The sequence below is a fragment of the Clarias gariepinus genome, chromosome 4 (genome assembly GCF_024256425.1).
Source record: "Clarias gariepinus isolate MV-2021 ecotype Netherlands chromosome 4, CGAR_prim_01v2, whole genome shotgun sequence".
NCBI classification, from domain to species: domain Eukaryota; kingdom Metazoa; phylum Chordata; class Actinopteri; order Siluriformes; family Clariidae; genus Clarias; species Clarias gariepinus.
The window spans coordinates 3988574-4007010 of NC_071103.1; the positions used below are offsets into that span (position 1 = coordinate 3988574).

The 18437-nt window shown below is 37.0% G+C and overlaps 1 protein-coding gene across 2 annotated transcripts; it reads right to left on the minus strand.

Annotated features, from left to right (window-relative positions):
- Positions 1-426: 426 nt before the first annotated feature.
- On the minus strand, positions 427-10913 carry tmc4 (transmembrane channel-like 4). 2 transcript variants are annotated; one of them, XM_053494931.1, is made up of 16 exons: positions 10775-10913; positions 9277-9478; positions 9041-9189; positions 8781-8948; positions 8266-8351; positions 7677-7822; positions 7424-7571; positions 5746-5904; positions 5181-5335; positions 4975-5095; positions 3729-3826; positions 2859-3042; positions 2571-2701; positions 2271-2426; positions 1195-1273; positions 427-954 (listed from the first exon to the last, which is right to left on the minus strand). In XM_053494931.1, exons 1-16 carry the CDS (start codon positions 10800-10802, stop codon positions 718-720), a joined length of 2247 nt encoding a protein of 748 aa, XP_053350906.1. In that variant the 5' UTR covers positions 10803-10913; the 3' UTR covers positions 427-717. The 2 variants fall into 2 exon arrangements, with proteins under 2 accessions (XP_053350906.1, XP_053350907.1); XM_053494932.1 differs by lacking the exon at positions 10775-10913 and having other exon boundaries at positions 9041-9185; positions 9277-9317.
- Positions 10914-18437: the final 7524 nt, after the last annotated feature.

Consider the following 18437-nt stretch of genomic DNA (forward strand, 5'->3'; position numbering starts at 1 on the left):
CCATCGCAGGGCACACACACATACACTCACTCACACAATACAGGCAATTTTGGGAACACCAGTTAGGCTAATCTGCATGTCTTTGGATGGTGGGAGGAATCTGGAGTACCCGGAGGAAACCCACCAAGCCCGGGGGGAACATGCACGCAGAGACGGGAATTGGGCCTGGCCGGGAATCGAACCCGGACCCTGGAGGCGACAGTGCTAACCACTACACCAGCGTGCTGTCCATTACTTTTACAATAATAATAAAATTAATTAATTAATTAAACAACATCAACAATAATAATAAAAATACAATTAAAAAATGTAATGATGTAATATTTAAAATATATTTTTGAAACACTTTAGGAAGAATTTGACAGAAAACTTTATATATATATATATATATATATATATATATATACACATTATATTATACATATATTATATTATATCTATACATTATATTACAGAATATCTTTGTAGCAATAAAAAGGTAAAATCCAAATTTGTCTATTTTACATCTATTTCATTGTGCATCCTTAAAGCGTTCTACATTTTATAAAGATATCCTATTATTATTTGATGTTGGATCTGAGACATGGAGCAAAACATTTATACAATTTTTTCCGCAAAAATACGAAGGATATTATTTATGACTCCATGACTGCATATGGTATGATGGATAAGAGCGTCTGCCAAATGCCTAAATGTAAATGTAAATGTATAAGAATGTCAGATGTCTCTCTCATAAAAGCCACCATTGCTAAAGTCACTAGCCGGCATGGCTTGGTCTTCATCTGGCTCGAATGCAGAATTGTAGTTTTCTCCCCATCTTTGCACGGCACCTCTCGCGCCTCTGCCATCTCTCATTTCTCTGGCGTCTCTTAGTTTTGGTTCTTGTTTGTTTCTGGAAGGCTTTGTGCTCATCTCCTTGATCTGTTTGACCAGGAACTGTTTATCTCGTCCTTCCTGTTATTGAAGAATAAAGTAAAAAAAAGAAAAGGTGTATTTTGTGCTGTATACCACAAAATAAGATGTGGCATACAGTGTGTGATACAGTGCAATTAGCAAGCACATTAAAAGCATGTTAAATAAAGAAGAAAAAAAGGACAGCAGGCCCACATGCTCAGATTTAAAAATCCTGATAGAAACCTGGTGCAGACAGTCAGTGATATCAGGCTGTAGGGTATCAGGGGACGGTGCACTCACTAGTTTGTGTTGTTTCTTCAGCAGGTCAACAGTTTTCCCATAAACTGAAACCATCACAGCCATGTAGCACATCAACACACTGCAAAAAAGCACAGAAAATAGTTTTACATTATGGAATTTATATATTGTATTTATCATACTGCATCTTCTATTCTGATTGGTCAGAAGGTTTTGATATGGTTTCTGACCAGCGTTAATTTTGGCAGCTTATTCTGGCTAGTTTACATTAGTTTTAGTCACATTTTAGTTTTTTAATCATTAATAGTTGTAGTCTATTTTTAGTCGACAAAAACGAAAAACATTTTAGTCTGATTTTAGTCATGCATATTAACTTTTATTAACAATAACAGAAAATTAACACATGCTCATTCACACACTACAGGCGATTTGCCAACGCCTGTTGTCCTGGTCTGCATGTCTTTGAACTGTAGGAGGAAACTTGGAGTACCCAGAGGAAACATGCAAACTCCATGCACACAGACACCGAGGAGGGAATCAAACCCGGACCCTGGAGGTGCAAGGCGACAGTGCTAACCACTATGCCGCCACAAATCTTTTAATAATTTTTTTTTTTTTATTAAAATGGTTTGTGATTTGTCTAATTAACAGTTACAGTACAGTGAGCACAAACAGTGTGGTTTCACTATGACTGTAGGGTACTTTGTTCAGCAATAGTGCAATTGCAAGCACAAGGTGCGCTTCAGTTTGTATAGTACATGCATGCTGATTATTGGATAAAAATAAGTCATATATTTAAAAATAATTTTTCCTTTCATCCATCATATATCATATTATTATTTAGTTTTTATTCGTTGAAAAAAAATATGATAGATATCATCAGTTTTCAAAGATCAATACAGGTTTAGTTTTATCTTTGTCATGAAAAAGAGGTGATCAACGAATATTTTCTGTCTTTTATTTATTATTTCAACTGACAAAATAAACACTGTTTCTGACATCAGTGCTGCTGCAAATCACAAGATTATATTAACATGTTATCGTTTCTTTGGTTGGCGGTATGGAGGTGTAAGATAAAAAGTCTCTGGATAGATATAGAGCTATAGATCACTACTAACCAGGATAAGAGGAAAAGCGGGATGGAGAAAGCCTGTGAGCCGATATACAGCAGAAACGCCTGCGTCGTGTTGGACAGCGAATGCAAGGAACCAGGAATGACTTCCCACATAGAAGAGGAGAAACGGAATGGACCGCAGCCATAGGATGGATGAATACTGCAGGGAATGATATTAAAACCTAAACAAGGCTGCTGAAGCAAAGTCCTGCATATTATATTTATATAGTCCATAGCTAACCATCTGTTAAATAGTTAGATATTCAGTGTGTGTGTGTGTGTGTGTGTGTGTGTATTGACTCACCTAGCTACGCTATAAACAAGCACCACGCTGGAGATCCCCAAACCGAACAGAAGAACCAGGAGGAAGAAGAAGTTGGAGGTGGTGGAGCGAAACGTCCTCAGTGCCGGGCGACAGTTTTGAAATAGAGTGACCTGAAAAAGAGCAAGGGATGCACATGAAATAGACAGAAAAACAGAAAGATAAAAGGAATGTCAGAAATATTGGCAAAAAAAACCCCTAATACTATGGCTACTATTATTAAACCACTACCACTTCTTCTACATCTAGTACATCTACTAATACTAATACCTTTTTGAAGTAGAATATGATGATGAGCTTGATGGTGTTGATGAGCGGCAGTATGGGACAGAAAAGAGCGCCGCTCCACACTACAGTCTGACCGTAAACAAGCGCTAACACATTTGATGCAACAACAAACTCCTGCCGACCCACCCACTCAGCCAACTTACACGAGCAATGGTCCACTACTAGCCTGTAACACAGACACATCATCAAATCTTTGAATCCACCATAAGAAAATAAAAAAAATCTTCATATGCAACCAAAATCGATCTGCCTCCTCTGTAGTGATGGGAAGTTAGGATCATTTTAGTGACTTGGTTCTTTGAATCTCGTCCATCGAAATGAACAAATCTTTTTTAAGTCATTTAGTTAATTTCGTTCTTTTTATCAAGAATAAAATAAAATGTTGCATTTTCAATTTTCACAAATTTTGGCTATAGTTCCAGTAATGAAAATATTACAGTGCAACTAAGGACATATTATAATAAACAGAATGAGCAGCTCACCTCTCATATCTTCTAGTCTGAGTCATTCGGTCTTTTAAATCTATTGCACTGCATTGAATCTATTGCACCGCGTTTATGGGAGTCACGTGACAAAAGACGAAGAGTCATTGAGAAAGAATCGCTCAATTCTGTTTCCTGTGCATAACCTACGAAGGGTTTGCAATGATTTGCGCATGTGCACTAAGTAGAAAACGAAAGAATCACTCTCTGAGACTGCTCGTTCTTCTGAGTCACGTTAAAGATTTGTTCAAAAAGAGTGAATCGTTCATGAACGACCCATCACTACTACTCTGTTTATGTTATGTATTTTAAATTGTCATTATTGCTAAAACAAGAGACAGATAGAGAAATGATGAAACAAAAGACTGACCTGCGGGGAAACTCCACCAGTATCACCACCGCGATTGTAATAAGAAAGTCAAACAGCGTGAGTTTGTACATTTCTTGTCCAACACGTGTCTCCCAACACTGTGATGGAAGAAACAAGAAACATCACCAACATGAACATTGTATAAAGTCAGATTAATAATCAAATTAAACATTCTCAACAAGATTAATAAATAAGTATCCACAGTAAATTATCACTAGCTAAAGCTACCTCAGGCGTTATTATAATTAGCTTCCTAAAGTTGACACAAGAAGTTATTACTATCATAAGGTAGAACACAAGGTTATTACTAGCTAAAGTTACCACAGGAGGTTATTATTAGTTAACTTTATGACAAGATGTTAGAACTAGTTAGCTAAGGTTATCACCGCAGGTTAAAACTTGCTACTTAAAGTTAACACTGGAAGTAATTACTAGCTAAAGTTACAACAGGAGGTTGATACTACATCAAGTATCCACCAGATGTTATTAGCTAAATGTATAAATAATTAGAGTTCAAGTTATGAAGTAAGTTCAAATAAATTTGTTATTCAATAAAAAATTTTTATTAATAAAACATATTATTACTATTACTGTTACTAAAACATAAACACAACTAGGTCATAACTAGGTAATTTATGACAGGAGGTTATGACAAGGTTATAACAAAATTACTCCAGTAAATTATGACTTGTTACCTAAACTTAACATAGGAATTTATTACTAGTTAAATTACAACATGAAGTTATTACTGAAAAAAAACTAGTTAGCTATAGTTAGATAAATTACTATAGTTAACTAGTTACTGTAGATAACTAGCAAAACAATAGATTGTAACCAGCTAAATTTATGACAGAAGGTTATATCTAGTTATTTAAAGTTAACATAGCAATTTATTGCTAGGTAAGGTTACAACAGAAATGTACTTACTAGCTAGCAAAAGTTACCACAGAAAGTTACAACTAGCTTAAGTTCAAACAAAACATTGTAACTACCTAGCTAAAATTACCACAGGAGGCTAAAATCAGCTATTTAAAGTGAACTCTGGTAGTTACTACTGCTTTAGGTTACAACCGGAGGTTTTCACTGACCAAAGTTAACATGAGAGGTTATAAGTATATAGGTAAATTTATTAGGAGTTAACTACCTGTAACTACCAGAAAAAAATATTAGTAGCTATATTCAAGTAAAATGTGCATGTATATGTAAAGTATATACTGTATATTTGTTCCCTGTGTATTATTATTACCTGATAATGCTTGTAGCTGTAGCCACAGGGTGAACAGGTTTCTTTGTTTCCGTTACATGTGATCTGATTCCACAAACTGTACAAAAGAACAGCTAAACTCACGAAGCGCAGGCCCACGGCCCTAAACAGAGAGAGAAAAGGATATACATTATAATTAATATTAATATTACACATGATTTGTGTGTGTGTGTGTGTGTGTGTCCTACCGTAGCAGGGCGACGATTACAGTCATGCCAGGTGAGTATTTTTCCAGTTTAGCGATCTGGTCACACAGAAATGGAACGACAAAATTACTGGCTGTTATAACGATGGAGGGCAGATACTCCAGCAGCAATCCCAGGATGCCTGCCTGTTGTTTAGACTAAGAAAAAAACAAGAACGACTTATTAGTTCCTTTGTTTTCACATGGCTTTTAGGCTAATACAGTTATTGTTGCATTTTTGACAGTGTTGTCTTTGGCTATAATTCTGTCATAGTTATCGTTATTTATCTCATTGTTGTGGCAAAATTGGAAAACTTAGGGAAAAAATTGGAAAATTATCGGAAACAACAAATAATGGGTGATGTTATGTAAATAAAATCAGAGAATCCCATACATATTGTTTAGAAGTTTTGTGTAAGCTGATGTTTAAACTAGCTAGTCTAAATTTGCATCTGGAAATTACAAGCTAGTTGTGAGTTAGCTAATCTAGCTGATTAGCCGAATTTTATAGAACTAAAACATATTGGTTTGTTAAATGGGAATTTAAGTAGCAACCGGTACTGTTTTACCTGACTGTACGTGGTTGCAGAAGCAATGGCAACGCAAGCCCCCGCTATCATTGCCAAGACGATGAGGTTTAGGAAAGTTCGTAGGGAATAAAGCAAGAATGCTTGAGCAAGAGTGAGAGACTCAGCCTTTTTCTTAATCCTCTCCTCCTCCAGATCCACCTGGCAAAAGAAAGAGGGAGAGAGAGATGGATAATAAGAAAGGTGTTTGGAAGCCTATAGTATTTATAGCCATTTTGGTTTGCAAAATAAGATAAAAATTTAGGTAAGCTTGCAAAGTAGGATATGGATGTACTTCTGGCTAAAAGAAATAAACTGAAAGTAAGTACAGTATCCATGAAGTTATAATAGCAGTATGGTTTATATATATTTTTTTACATAGGAACACAAACATACAGTAGTGTATTGGCTAAAGTAAATGGTCTATTATATGTTATCAGAGAATCAACTCACAAATTAAAAGTATGCTGTAGTTATTAACACTAAGCATTGAGCAATAATCAAACTTTAAAAAGTTAATCTATAGTGGAACCTTGGATTACGAGCATAATTCGGAAATGGGATTGTATTTCAAAACACTCGTAAACCAAATAAATTTTCCCATAAGAAATAATGGAAACTCAAATTATTTGTTCCACAGACCCAAAAAAATAAAAACATAACAATAAATAATACAAAATATAAAGTAAAAATAAAACAAATTAACTTGCTTTTTACTTAAAAAAAATCCCCCCGTTTATGCGCGCAGGCCCTGTGTGTGGGTGTGGGGGTGGGGGTGAGTGTGAAGCTAAAGTAAGAGGAGAGAAGGAATACACACACACACACACACACACACACTCATTAATCGAAAGACTGTTTTATCAAAAAAATTAACAAGGAACATCATTAATGACACTTGTATTGACGCGTACTAACGGAATTACTGCTGTAAAGTAAAAGTAAAACAAATTAACCTGCACTTTTCCTTTGAAGGATCCCGACACTGCAGTGTTTCCATTAGAGAGAGAAAGAGAGAGAGAGAGAGAAAGTGTGTGTGAAGGCAAGGGGAGGAGGGAAGGAGGGGTGTGTGCGTTAGGGCGAGAGGAGGCGTGTGTGTGTGTGAAGGGGCATCGTGTCCAATGACAAAGTGCAGGCTGGTACAGAGAGTAGGAGTGCAAATGGTTCTTTAACCGCTCTAATGAGACTTTCTTTTGCTTTACACATACACACGTATTATAATAAACAGTGCACATGCACTGTACACACATGCATACAGATAAAAAAATAAAATACACACACACATGGTCACAGTATAGTAAACAGTACATGCATGCACGAATGTTGATTATGTCAGTAAGAGACGAGCACTAAGACCCAGCAGGGGAGACGATTACCCACAATTCCGCAGCATATGAGAGAGAAAAACCGTTGGATCAGTTGTGATCACGTGACACTCGAGTAAAAACAAGAAGCCCATGCGTGATACATGATACTCTGTACTCGTAAACCAAGACTTGCTCGTTTTTCAAGTCCAAATTTATTAAAAATCTTTGCTCAACTTGCAGAACACTCGCAAAATGCGTTCCACTGTATTGAGGAAAAAAGTCACAATGGAAAAGACCATGTTTAAGTATTTAACAAAAAATGTGAGCGTGTATTTAAATCCATATATGGAAGCAAGAGTTGCAGAAGTTGCTCCCACCTGTAGGCGATAGCGCAGGTTGTTGTGTTTTACTTTGGTGGCTCGTTGATCCTGGAGGCCGTGATCCCACCCGGTAAAAACGAGCACACTGTACCCTCCCAAGCGTCCTCCGTCCATCGCCACGACAAGCCGCGCCACTCCACCCATCCTGTTCACCAATCAGAGCCTTTCGTTCACAGCATGCCTACATTTTTAATTGTTGTGGATGTTAATGCTACCTACAGTAAGCTATTGTATATATTCTTGTGCATACCGAATCACGATGCAAAACAGGCAAAAAAGGAAGTAGAATGCAGAAGTAAGCAGGTACGCCAGTGGAATGTTGTATGAGAAGCCATTGTTTAGGCCCTCGGTCCTGTTATAAAATCCATAGAACAGGTAGGAGTACTCCATGAACCCCTGGAAGAAGAAGAAGCTGATACGTTACACCCAGTTAGAAAAAAGCTTTACAGTGATGTAAGTCATGGCTGTTATACTTGATCTATTTTACAGTCCCACTATCAATGTTTTTGTGATACTCTGGTTTATTACTATTAGACTGGACTTAGTTCATAGTTCAATGAATCAACTATCAAAAGTACTAAAAAATAGAATTGAGGTACAGGTGTGATGAAAGTCAGATGTTCCCATACTGTACCTTTAGCATGATTGAGTGTAATTTATATTAAACTGTATGTTGAGCTACATTACATAGTGTTTCCAGAAATTAGTTTTAATTTAAGTATTCAAAAAGTAAAATTACATTTACATCATGTGCAGGAATCTAGTCATTAAAGCAAATGCAGTTGCATCTGTTAAACATAAAGACAGTTCCTAAAAGTGTCTTCATGTATTTGTCGTACCGTTCCCGAGAGCAAATCCAGGAAGTAGGTGTAGTAAACAGTAAGGGGTTTAGGCTGAACATCATATTGCAGACACTCTTTCACATCTGCAGCAGAAACAGTGATTTCACATTTCATAATCAGGAGGTTTTAAGGTCAAGTCCTAGTAGCCGATTTGTAATTGGCTCTGTAAGTCATGTCTATAACGGGTTTTAAAGTAACACGAACAGTCTGGTGAGGTGGAGACATTAGTTAAAAAAAGCAAGCAAGAGGCCAGGGGTAAAGCTTGATGTGATGCTACTACCACCGTGCTTCACTGTTAACGTAATTTTTGGTTATTTGAGAAAGGAAACAAGTGTGTAAAAGTGCTGTGATTTCTCTTACACAAATGTCTCAAAATATAAAGTCAAACTAAACAAACAGAAACACATAACTGGTGACTACAATCAGAAACCAATGATTTTACAGGATCAAAAGTTATAGTTTTTGTATTAAATAAATCATATTAGACACAAAAAAAGAAATGAAACTTTTACATGTAAGGTTGATGGTGGAAAGGAGTAGTTGATCACTGGAGTTGCTTGACTGGAAAACAATGCTGGGTATAATCACAAATCCGGCCATTAATAGGAAGGACATGAAGTTTAGAATAACAAGGAACCTCAAGAACAGGAAAAAGGACTGGACGCCCCCTCCAAAATGCCCTGTTTAGAAAAAGATCACAAATAGAAAATGTCTCCAGTTCATTTCACCTTGATGTTATGAGCTTGGAACAAATCTAAATGACTTGTGTTACCTCCGATCTGGTGCATGGACCTCCTCCAGAGCTTAACAAAAGACAAAATGCTTGACACGTCCTCACGAAAACGCCGAAAGGACTTGGAGTGACGTAAGCGCCAGGAACCCCAACTCGATACAACGGGGACTCGCATCTTCTGCACCTGCCTAAGACAGAGACTGAAGGTTGATGCCTATCTGCCTGCAGTTATATAATGTCATAACGAATTAGAAGAAACAAAACACATAGTGTACCATATAGCTTTCTTCAGTCCCATGTGAAGTGGGAGCTCTCTGAGATTTTGTGTTTTGTCGGAATTTTCATCGTCTTCTTGGTCTTCCTCCGGGCGTGAGCTCCAGTCAAACTGCGGCGCACCCTCGTTCACTTCGCGGAAGGGAGCTTTGCGTGCCCTGAGGGAGCCGTAGCGGTCGGTGTTGTAGTCTGGAGAAGGGAACACTAAAGATATAGATAGAGTGGAATTAACTAACAATGGAACAACACTGATTGTCTCATTACACTGGCACCTGACAAGGCGTGGGATAAATTAGGCAGCAAATGAACATCCAGTTTTTGAAGATGTTGTGTTGCAACCAGGTAAAATGGGCAAGCATAAGAATTTAAGTGACTTTAACAAGGACGTAAATGCCCTCCAAATTTCCCAGATCTCAATTAGATCGAATGTCCTGGACAAACATACCTCCAATGGAGGCCCCACCGTGTATTTTACAGGACTTAAAGGATCTGCTGCTAATGTCTTGGTAACAGGTACCGCAGAGCACCTTTAAAGATCCTATGGAGACCATGCCTCGAGCGGTCACAGCTGTTGTGGCAGCCCAGGGGGTACTAGTACAGTTAGTATAGAAGCAGTGCATGCTTGGAGCATGTCTTCGTTTGGTCCGTTACATTTGCTAAGATAGTATGACATCCTTAAGATATGTATGAGAATTGCCATTGAAGCAATGCATTCTGGTATTTTTTTATCTTTGTTCGTGTACAACGCTTCTGTTGGGAGATGAGCAGTGTATTCTGAAATATCTACTCCTTAACACAGACAACAGAACATGCTCAAAGATAAACAAATATATTTATGTCTGTTTTTTTTTTTTGTCATTTTATGACTTTCCAGATACCACAACACACCGGAACAGTAGAAACCTATACAGTACTATGAGTACCTTATAGTAATGGAACTTTATAGAAAGATGAAAACAATCTCTAAAGTGAGTGTATCCAGGTTTTAGGGAGCTGTAAATCCCAATTGGAGTGCACATATAGTGCACTACACCGTGCAATATTTCAGATGGATTTTTATAGGAAGTACCAAGTTAAATGAACCATGGAGTCTTGTTATTGTGAGTTTATAATCTGTCTAATCTCCTTTGCAGGTAGAGGAACTAGGAAAAGATAAAGGCAAAATGACTCCCTGTCGGACAGACTAATGAACTCTATAATGTTATAATGTTTGAAACTTCAGTACTTTTCTACAAGGAACAAGGAACATTATACCAGGATATTAAAAGATTTTCCACACAGCACAATAACAGCACCTAAAGCCAAATTAAAAACCCTTTTTTTTTCAGGTTCTGTTGGTTATTTAAGGAGCCATAGGTACCATTAATGGTTAAGTTCTATAAGATTTATCCAAAACACAAAGCTGACTAAAAAGTAAAGGGCAGACCCTGTCTATCTTTAGTTAATAAAGCAGAACATATAAAAGTCTACAGAAGTGTTTGACAAGTGATAAAATCCTACCTGGTGTGTTTAACTCGCTCAGCTCCATTGGAAGTGTGCTAGATACACCATCGAGTAATGAAATACAAACACAACAGACTTAAACACTCATCGGCCTGAGTGACGTGTCTAAGTCTGTAGTTACTGTTTAAAAAGGACTGGTGTAAATGTGTGCGTATCAAGGAATTCCCGTGCCTCGCCTGGACTTTGAGCTTGTGGAGAAGGAAAAACGCATCTTAGAGACACTTCCTTGTATGAGAGGACATTAATCTCCCATTGTGAGGCCGCTGTGTGTGTGTGTGTGTTTGGTTAGAGGTAGAGTTTCAAATTAATTGGTGGGAATGAACCATTGAACTGGTTTGGCCTCATCCTAAATATTACCTTCTGTTCTTAGCAGAACAATAACTAAGACTTAAATACTAACGCACACAAACCTCAATCCTTAATAATGCTTATTTTCAATATGAGCTCTGAAACTGATTGTTCCAAATCCTATGGACGTGCTCCAAACCACACTGTACACCGTAGGACATATAACTCCTGCTGTTTAACTGTGGACCTATAACAAATCACACTGTATGTATATAAAAGCAAGGTTTTGTCGGTACATTGGTCAGAACCCGTCTATCTTTACGTTTTATACATTGGAGGACCCGAAACTACTCTGTTTGTCTGTCTGAGAATAACTTTGACAGTAGTTCGGTAGTTGCTATCGGTATTTGCCATAACTGAAATCAAACTGTTGAGTAGAAGTTATGAGCAGTTATGTGCCAGATTATGTCACAGCATGTAACACTTTTTTTTTTTTAAAGAAGAAGTTCATATGTCAATATTGAAAGTGTTCTAGGGAGTTAATTTATTTATTTATTTAACTAGGCTTTTGACCAAGGTCCAACCAATTTTAACAAAAAAAAAAAAAAAAGGGTCTTGAAAAGGTTATACACGCCTTTATTTCAAGTCAGCTTGATTATTCTAATGTTGGCCAGGTTTCGCTTGCGTGGTTGCAGTTGTCTCAGAACGCTGCTGTGGGTTTTTTTAATAGGATGACCTACAGTAAGTCAGAAACACATAGTTCCTGTCCTGGCATCCCTACACTAGCTTTCTGTGCAGTTCATATTTCTGACCTTTTAAAGCCATACAGGTCAGCACGGTGTCTCAGGTCTGGTAAACAGCTTTTATTTGAAGTTCCTAAATGTGGGTTGAAGAGTCGGGGCGATCGTGCCTTTCCAGCAGCGGCTCCTAAGCTCTGAAATGAGCAGCCCCTGTACACCAGTCAGGATCCTATTTTTAAATCTCACCTTAAGTCATTTTATACTATTTGGCATTTAATACAGTGTGATGAGGTATTCTTCTCCCTGTTTTTATTTATTTATTTATTTTATTATTATTTAATTTGCTTATTGTATGCAATGAGGGTGCAAAAAGTCTTTTATTGTTGTTTTTTGTTTGTATTTGTATTTTCTTAGTACAGTCTGTTTCTACGTCTGCAGCTATTTTGGTATTGTACAGCTGTTTGGTCAACTGTGCTGCTTTAAATGTCCTTTAAAAATTATTTTCAAGAAAAAAGGCAAGTACACTATGGAAAACTAACCTTCAAAGATGAAGAAACAGATCATTATATGACTATTTTTCCTGCGGGAATATTTAAACCAGTTTGTCTCATATGTACGGAAGTCCGAGGTGAGGGCATGTAACATACCTGACCTGAGAGCCCAGTGTTATGTGTTAGAATGATAATATTGGGTTGAAGCGAGGTTATGAGCAGTTTGTCGAAAGAATTTAATGAAACCTTTGCAGTACTTATATATAATGTTAAATTCAAATTAACTAGTATTTATTAGCCGTCACTAAGAGTGAATAAACACTGTATTTATCAAGCTGACTAGCACAACACTAGATAGCTACAGTAGGGTTGGATTTTTGTCTATTATATGTTCGATTAAAATAAATGTAAAATAAAAAAAAATTTATGTATTAGCTTAAAAAATTATGTATATATATATATATATATATATATATATATATATATATATTAATGCTGTCAAAATTAGCGCGTTAACGCATGCGATTAATTTGAAATATTTAACGCATTAAAAAAATTTTACCCAATTAACGCGGTTGTAGTTTTTTTATTTCCTGTTGTGGCTGACGTGTGTTCAACGTGCAAAGAAGTATGGATAAGACCAAGGAAGGACTTTTAGACGGAAAGTTTCAGTATAAAACTCTGCCGGATGGTTCTGTGGATAAAACAAAAGTAATCTGTACATTTTGCAAAGCCGAATTTAAATACCACAGAAGTAATTCGTCTTTGACATATCACTTAAAAGCAAAACACCCCACCGAAACAATCTCTACAGGGCCTCGCCAATGTAAATTGCATTGATTGTTTTGAAATTCAAATGACACAAATGGCACATACTTGTGTTTTTATTTCTGTAATAAATATGGCTTTCAAGCCAACAGTTAATTTGGAGGATATTGATGGTTTATTGCAGGTATGTTGTTTACATTAGAAAATCTGTGTTACAAGTTAAACAAAAATTCCAATAAACAATCATTTTTTTATTTAAATAGTTTCATTGTCTTGAGTTTACATTAATTAATTACATTTAGATATCCAAAAAGTTTCAGTCTTTTAATTGTGATTAATTGCAAAAAATTGTGCGATTAATTAGTTAATTTTTTTTAATCGATTGACAGCACTAATATATATATATATATATATATATATATATACAGTATGATATATATATTAAATAGTTAGTCCAGCCATTCAATGACCATACTTCAATTTTATGCTAACTAGCTTGCAGTGGCCTTATGTCCCTTATGAATAACTAGCATAATAGCCAGCTCATTAGATAGGTAGCTATAATAATAATAATAATAATGATAATAATAATAATAATAATAATAATAATTATTATTATTAATAAATAATTATAATTATTATTACATTTAATGTTCTCGACTCGAGTGATTTGCTGATATCACGCTAAAGACAGAAGCAGTAGCTACTGTGCGCTAATGGCTTCTGGTTACCATGGAGACAAGGGAGGTCAAATGCAGACATTAAAAGACAGTATAGTACATAGTACAGAGAACATATCTAGAGTGATGCAAGTGTATGTGCGTGTTAAACATTTACTACTCTAGTGTCTTTACCAGGAAATTAAAACTTCCTGCTGAGAGCAAACACATGTCCATACACACACATTCATTCTATGTCACCTATTCTGTACAGGGTCGCAGGGACCGATGGCCTATCCCAGGAGACAATGGGCATGAGCAATTTAAATTTAAAAACACAATTTAAAAACATAAGTGAACATGATCTGCTTGGGAGGAAACCCACCAAGCTCACTTAGTTTAAAATCTGATATGGAATAACTGTATACGAGACTGACAGTGATTATAAAGCTCCAGTCAAACACTGGCATTCAGGCACAGTATGTAGTGAACAGTGTGTGATTTTGGTTTGGAACACATCCACAGTATTTTGATAGTGTTTATGTGGGTTACATTAGACGAGGGCGAGTCCCTCCTAATTTTACAGAGACATCTTTCCTTAAATCATATGTACAACCAACTGCTAGAAACCTAGATGTTTTACTGGACAGTGATTTAAACTGGATAAGCAAATTAAGTTTGTTATTAAAGTTTTTTCAGCCTAGGGTTTTGTCCAAGGTCAAACCATTTTTACCTTAAAAGTTCTTGAAAAGGTTATACACGCTTTTATTACTTTACTGCCCTCTATGTTGGTGTTAGCCAGGCCTTGCTTGCACTGTTGCACTTGGCCCAAATGCGCATTCTTTCCTGTCCTGGCATCCCTACATTGGCTCCCTGAGAGGTACAGGTAAAGTTTAAGCTCTTGTTAATAGCCCTAAATTATCTAGCACCACCATACTGTATATTTATTTCTGACTTTTTAAAGCCATACAGTCCAGCACGGTCTCTCAGGTCTGGTGATCAGCCTTTACTTATAGTTCCTAAATCTAGGTTGAAGAGTCACGCCTTTTCGGCAGCCGCACCTGTATATCAGCCAGCCCTGTACTCTTCCTATTTTTAAATCTCACATCCTTTTTAGACTCTTTAGCGTTTAATACAGTGAGATGAGGTATTCTTCTCACTGTTTTAATTTGCTCATTTATACTCACTCACTCACTCATCATCTATACCGCTTTATCCTGTATTCAGGGTCGCGGGGGGCCTAGAGCCTATCCCAGCAGACAGGCCACAACACAGGGTACACCCTGGACAGGGTGCCAATCCATCGCAGGGCACACACACTTTCACACTAATTCACACACTATGGGCAATTTGGGAACAGCAGTTAGCCTATTCTGCAGGTCTTTGGGAGGAAATCGGAGTAGGTGGAGGAAACCCACCAAGCACAGGGAGAACATGCAAACTCCAAGCACACAGAGACGGGAATCGAACTTGGACCCTGGAGGTGCAAGGCAACAGTGCTAACCACTACACCACCCTGCTGGATTTGGATGTGATTTAATTTTCTTATTATTGTCTGTTTTTATTATCTGTTTCTATGTCTGCGGCTATTTTAGGATTGTACAGCATTATTGTCAACTGTGTTGTGTTAAATGTGCTTTAAAGATTAATTTGGCATTGACCTGCACTCTGCCTGTAGAATTTATTTAAACAAGCTTTTTTTTTTATCAGAAGTGTATCTTTATCCTTGTAGGCCTGCTTTCAGGGGATCAAACATGTCCAATGGAGAAAGATAGGCAGGATGCTTTAACACCTTAAAATTAAGCTGAACATATGAACTAATGTAACACATTCATATCTGCACAGCAGTGACTGGGAAAACAGTAACCTTTACTAACGCTGATAAGACACTGAGACCAAAAGAAGTTTTAATATTACCAGAGTGCGGATAATTTTTGACAAACCCTCGTACACCCATCAGACTTACCACCCATTCTGACCACTCAGCTAACATTGAGTAGGTTCCTCCTTTTGAAACCAAAACAGTCATGCAATGTGCTGTGTGTTCTACCACGTCTCTATCAAAACTCACATTAACCTTTTCAACAATAAGACCTACAGTAGCAATTCTACTGGATCAGACTACAGGGGCCAGACTTCCCTTCGTCAGAGTTGCTTAAATCCACGCGCTTGCTAGTTTTTCCTGTTTCCAACGCAACAACTTCAGAGACAAAATGTTCACCCGCTGCCTTGATGCCTAATACATCCCATTATTGTAAAGAGATATTGTAACTGTAGCTACTGTGACAAATTAAGGGGTGGTCCTTGTCTGCAGTAGTCAGGACATAACAAATGGGCTCCAAGAAAGAAAAACCGGTAAACCAGCAGCAAGGTCATGGGTGGCCAAGGCTCAATAATGCACATGGGGAGTGAAGGCTGGCCTGCGTAGTCTGATCCAATAGAAGATCTACTGGAGCTCAAACTGCTGCAAGGGTTAATGCTGGTTCTGATAAAAAAAGTGTCAAAACACACAGTGCATCACTCAATAGTCCTGGGTCATGGAATATCTGACCTACCATCCACAGTATGTCCGTTTACAGAACTGTGTCCGAGACAGCACCCGAGCTCCTTAGGGGACTGTACTTTCTCCTTTTCTTTTCACCCTCTATACATCCAACTTTAGATATAACTCAGAGTCGTGCCATCTGCAGAAGTTTTCTGACCGCTCTATGGTTGTTGGATGTATAAAGGATGGTGACCTCTCTGGGGACCTGACTGTGGTGGACGACTTCGTTTTCTGATGTGAGCGTAATCACCTACAGCTTAACATCAGGAAAACAATGGAGATGGTGGTAGACCTCAGGAGATGTGAGACCCCTGTGACTCCTATATCTGTCCAGGGGTAAGTAGAGGACATGGTCTCAGAATACAAATATCTGGGAGTTTATCTTAACTGGTCACATAACACAACGGCACTCTAGAAAAAAAGGACAGAGCAGGTTGTATTTTCTGAGAAGATTCAGGTCGGTTTTGTTTTATGAAACCGTTGTGTCGAATGTCACTTGTTTGCTGTGGTCTGTTGGAGCTGTAACATGAAAGTGTCAATCAGAAATAGACTGGACAAAGTAATTAAAAGGGCCTGATCGGTGCTAGGAATAGAGCTTGACACTGTGGATGTCGTAGTGAGTATATATATATATATATATATATATATATATATATATATATTAGTGCTGTCAAAATTAGTGCGTTAACGCATGCGATTAATTTGAAATATTTAACGCATTAAAAAAATTTAACGCAATTAACGCGGTTGCAGTTTTTTTTATTTCCTGTTGTGGCCGACGTGTGTTCAACGTGCAAAGAAGTATGGATAAGACCAAGGAAGGACTTTTAGACGGAAAGTTTCAGTATAAAACACTGCCGGATGGTTCTGTGGATAAAACAAAAGTAATCTGTACATTTTGCAAAGCCGAATTTAAATACCACAGAAGTAATTCGTCTTTGACATATCACTTAAAAGCAAAACACCCCACCGAAACAATCTCTACAGGGCCTCGCCAATGTAAATTGCATTGATTGTTTTGAAATTCAAATGACACATATTGATGGTTTATTGCAGGTATGTTGTTTACATGAGAAAATCTGTGTTACAAGTTAAACAAAAATTCCAATAAACAATCATATTTGAATTTAAATAGTTTTATTGTCTTGAGTTTACATTAATTATTTACATTTACATATCCAAAAAGTTTCAGTCTTTTAATTGTGATAAATCGCGATTAATTGCAAAAAAATTGTGCGATTAATTAGTTAATTTTTTTAATCGATTGACAGCACTAATATATATATATATATATATATATATATATATAATTCCAGTGTGCTTTTTATTGGTGTGCTTGCACGTTGTTTGTTAATGTTAATATTGGTCAGCTAGCCAAAATGTTAGCATCTACTGCCTTGGCAATGTACACCGCTAAACAGTTTAGCTAGCTTGACTATTAGGTAATAGCACTAGCAAGAGAAAAAACAGCTATTGTCTAATGAAGATTTGTTTTTTTAGTATTGTCTACTGTAGATTTTTTTTGATAATATAATTTTGTTGACAATAACAGAAAGATTACATGATGCTTTATCAAACAGATAAAAGATTGACCTAAAAGAGTTAATAACTTCTGCTCTACTGATTATTTTTCATACGCAGTATGTTATGGTGGACTTTGTTACCTAGTCAAAAGATTAACTATTATGTGGAAATAAGTGCAGAAGATCATAAGGATATTAATTTGCAGAAAATTGGTTTGTTCTAACGTGATTACCACAGATGCTATACAAGTATGATTCCTCCTGTAGTTGTTGGTGTTTGCTGGTGTTAGGGTCTGAAATACACCCTGATTTACGCTTCATTAAATCATACGCAGTTAATGTTAACTAATACTGACATTTCAAAATTTCCAATCAACAGCTAACTAACTGTTACGGTGTTGAATCCCAAATAGTGATAAATGGAAAGCTAGTACGCTATGTAGGGTGTACAATCCCTTGTTCCAAGTAGTGCCCTTGGCTAGGCGTTAGCCTTTTTTAGAAGCTAGTTAGTTTTTTAGCTTGCGTTAGACGTGAACAAAACATGGATGGTCCAGAGGTGATTCAGAACGACTGAGAAGCAGTTTCTAAGGAGATGTGGAGTGTGATGTTTAAGATGACGTAACATTATCCTGAAAGTGCTTCCATG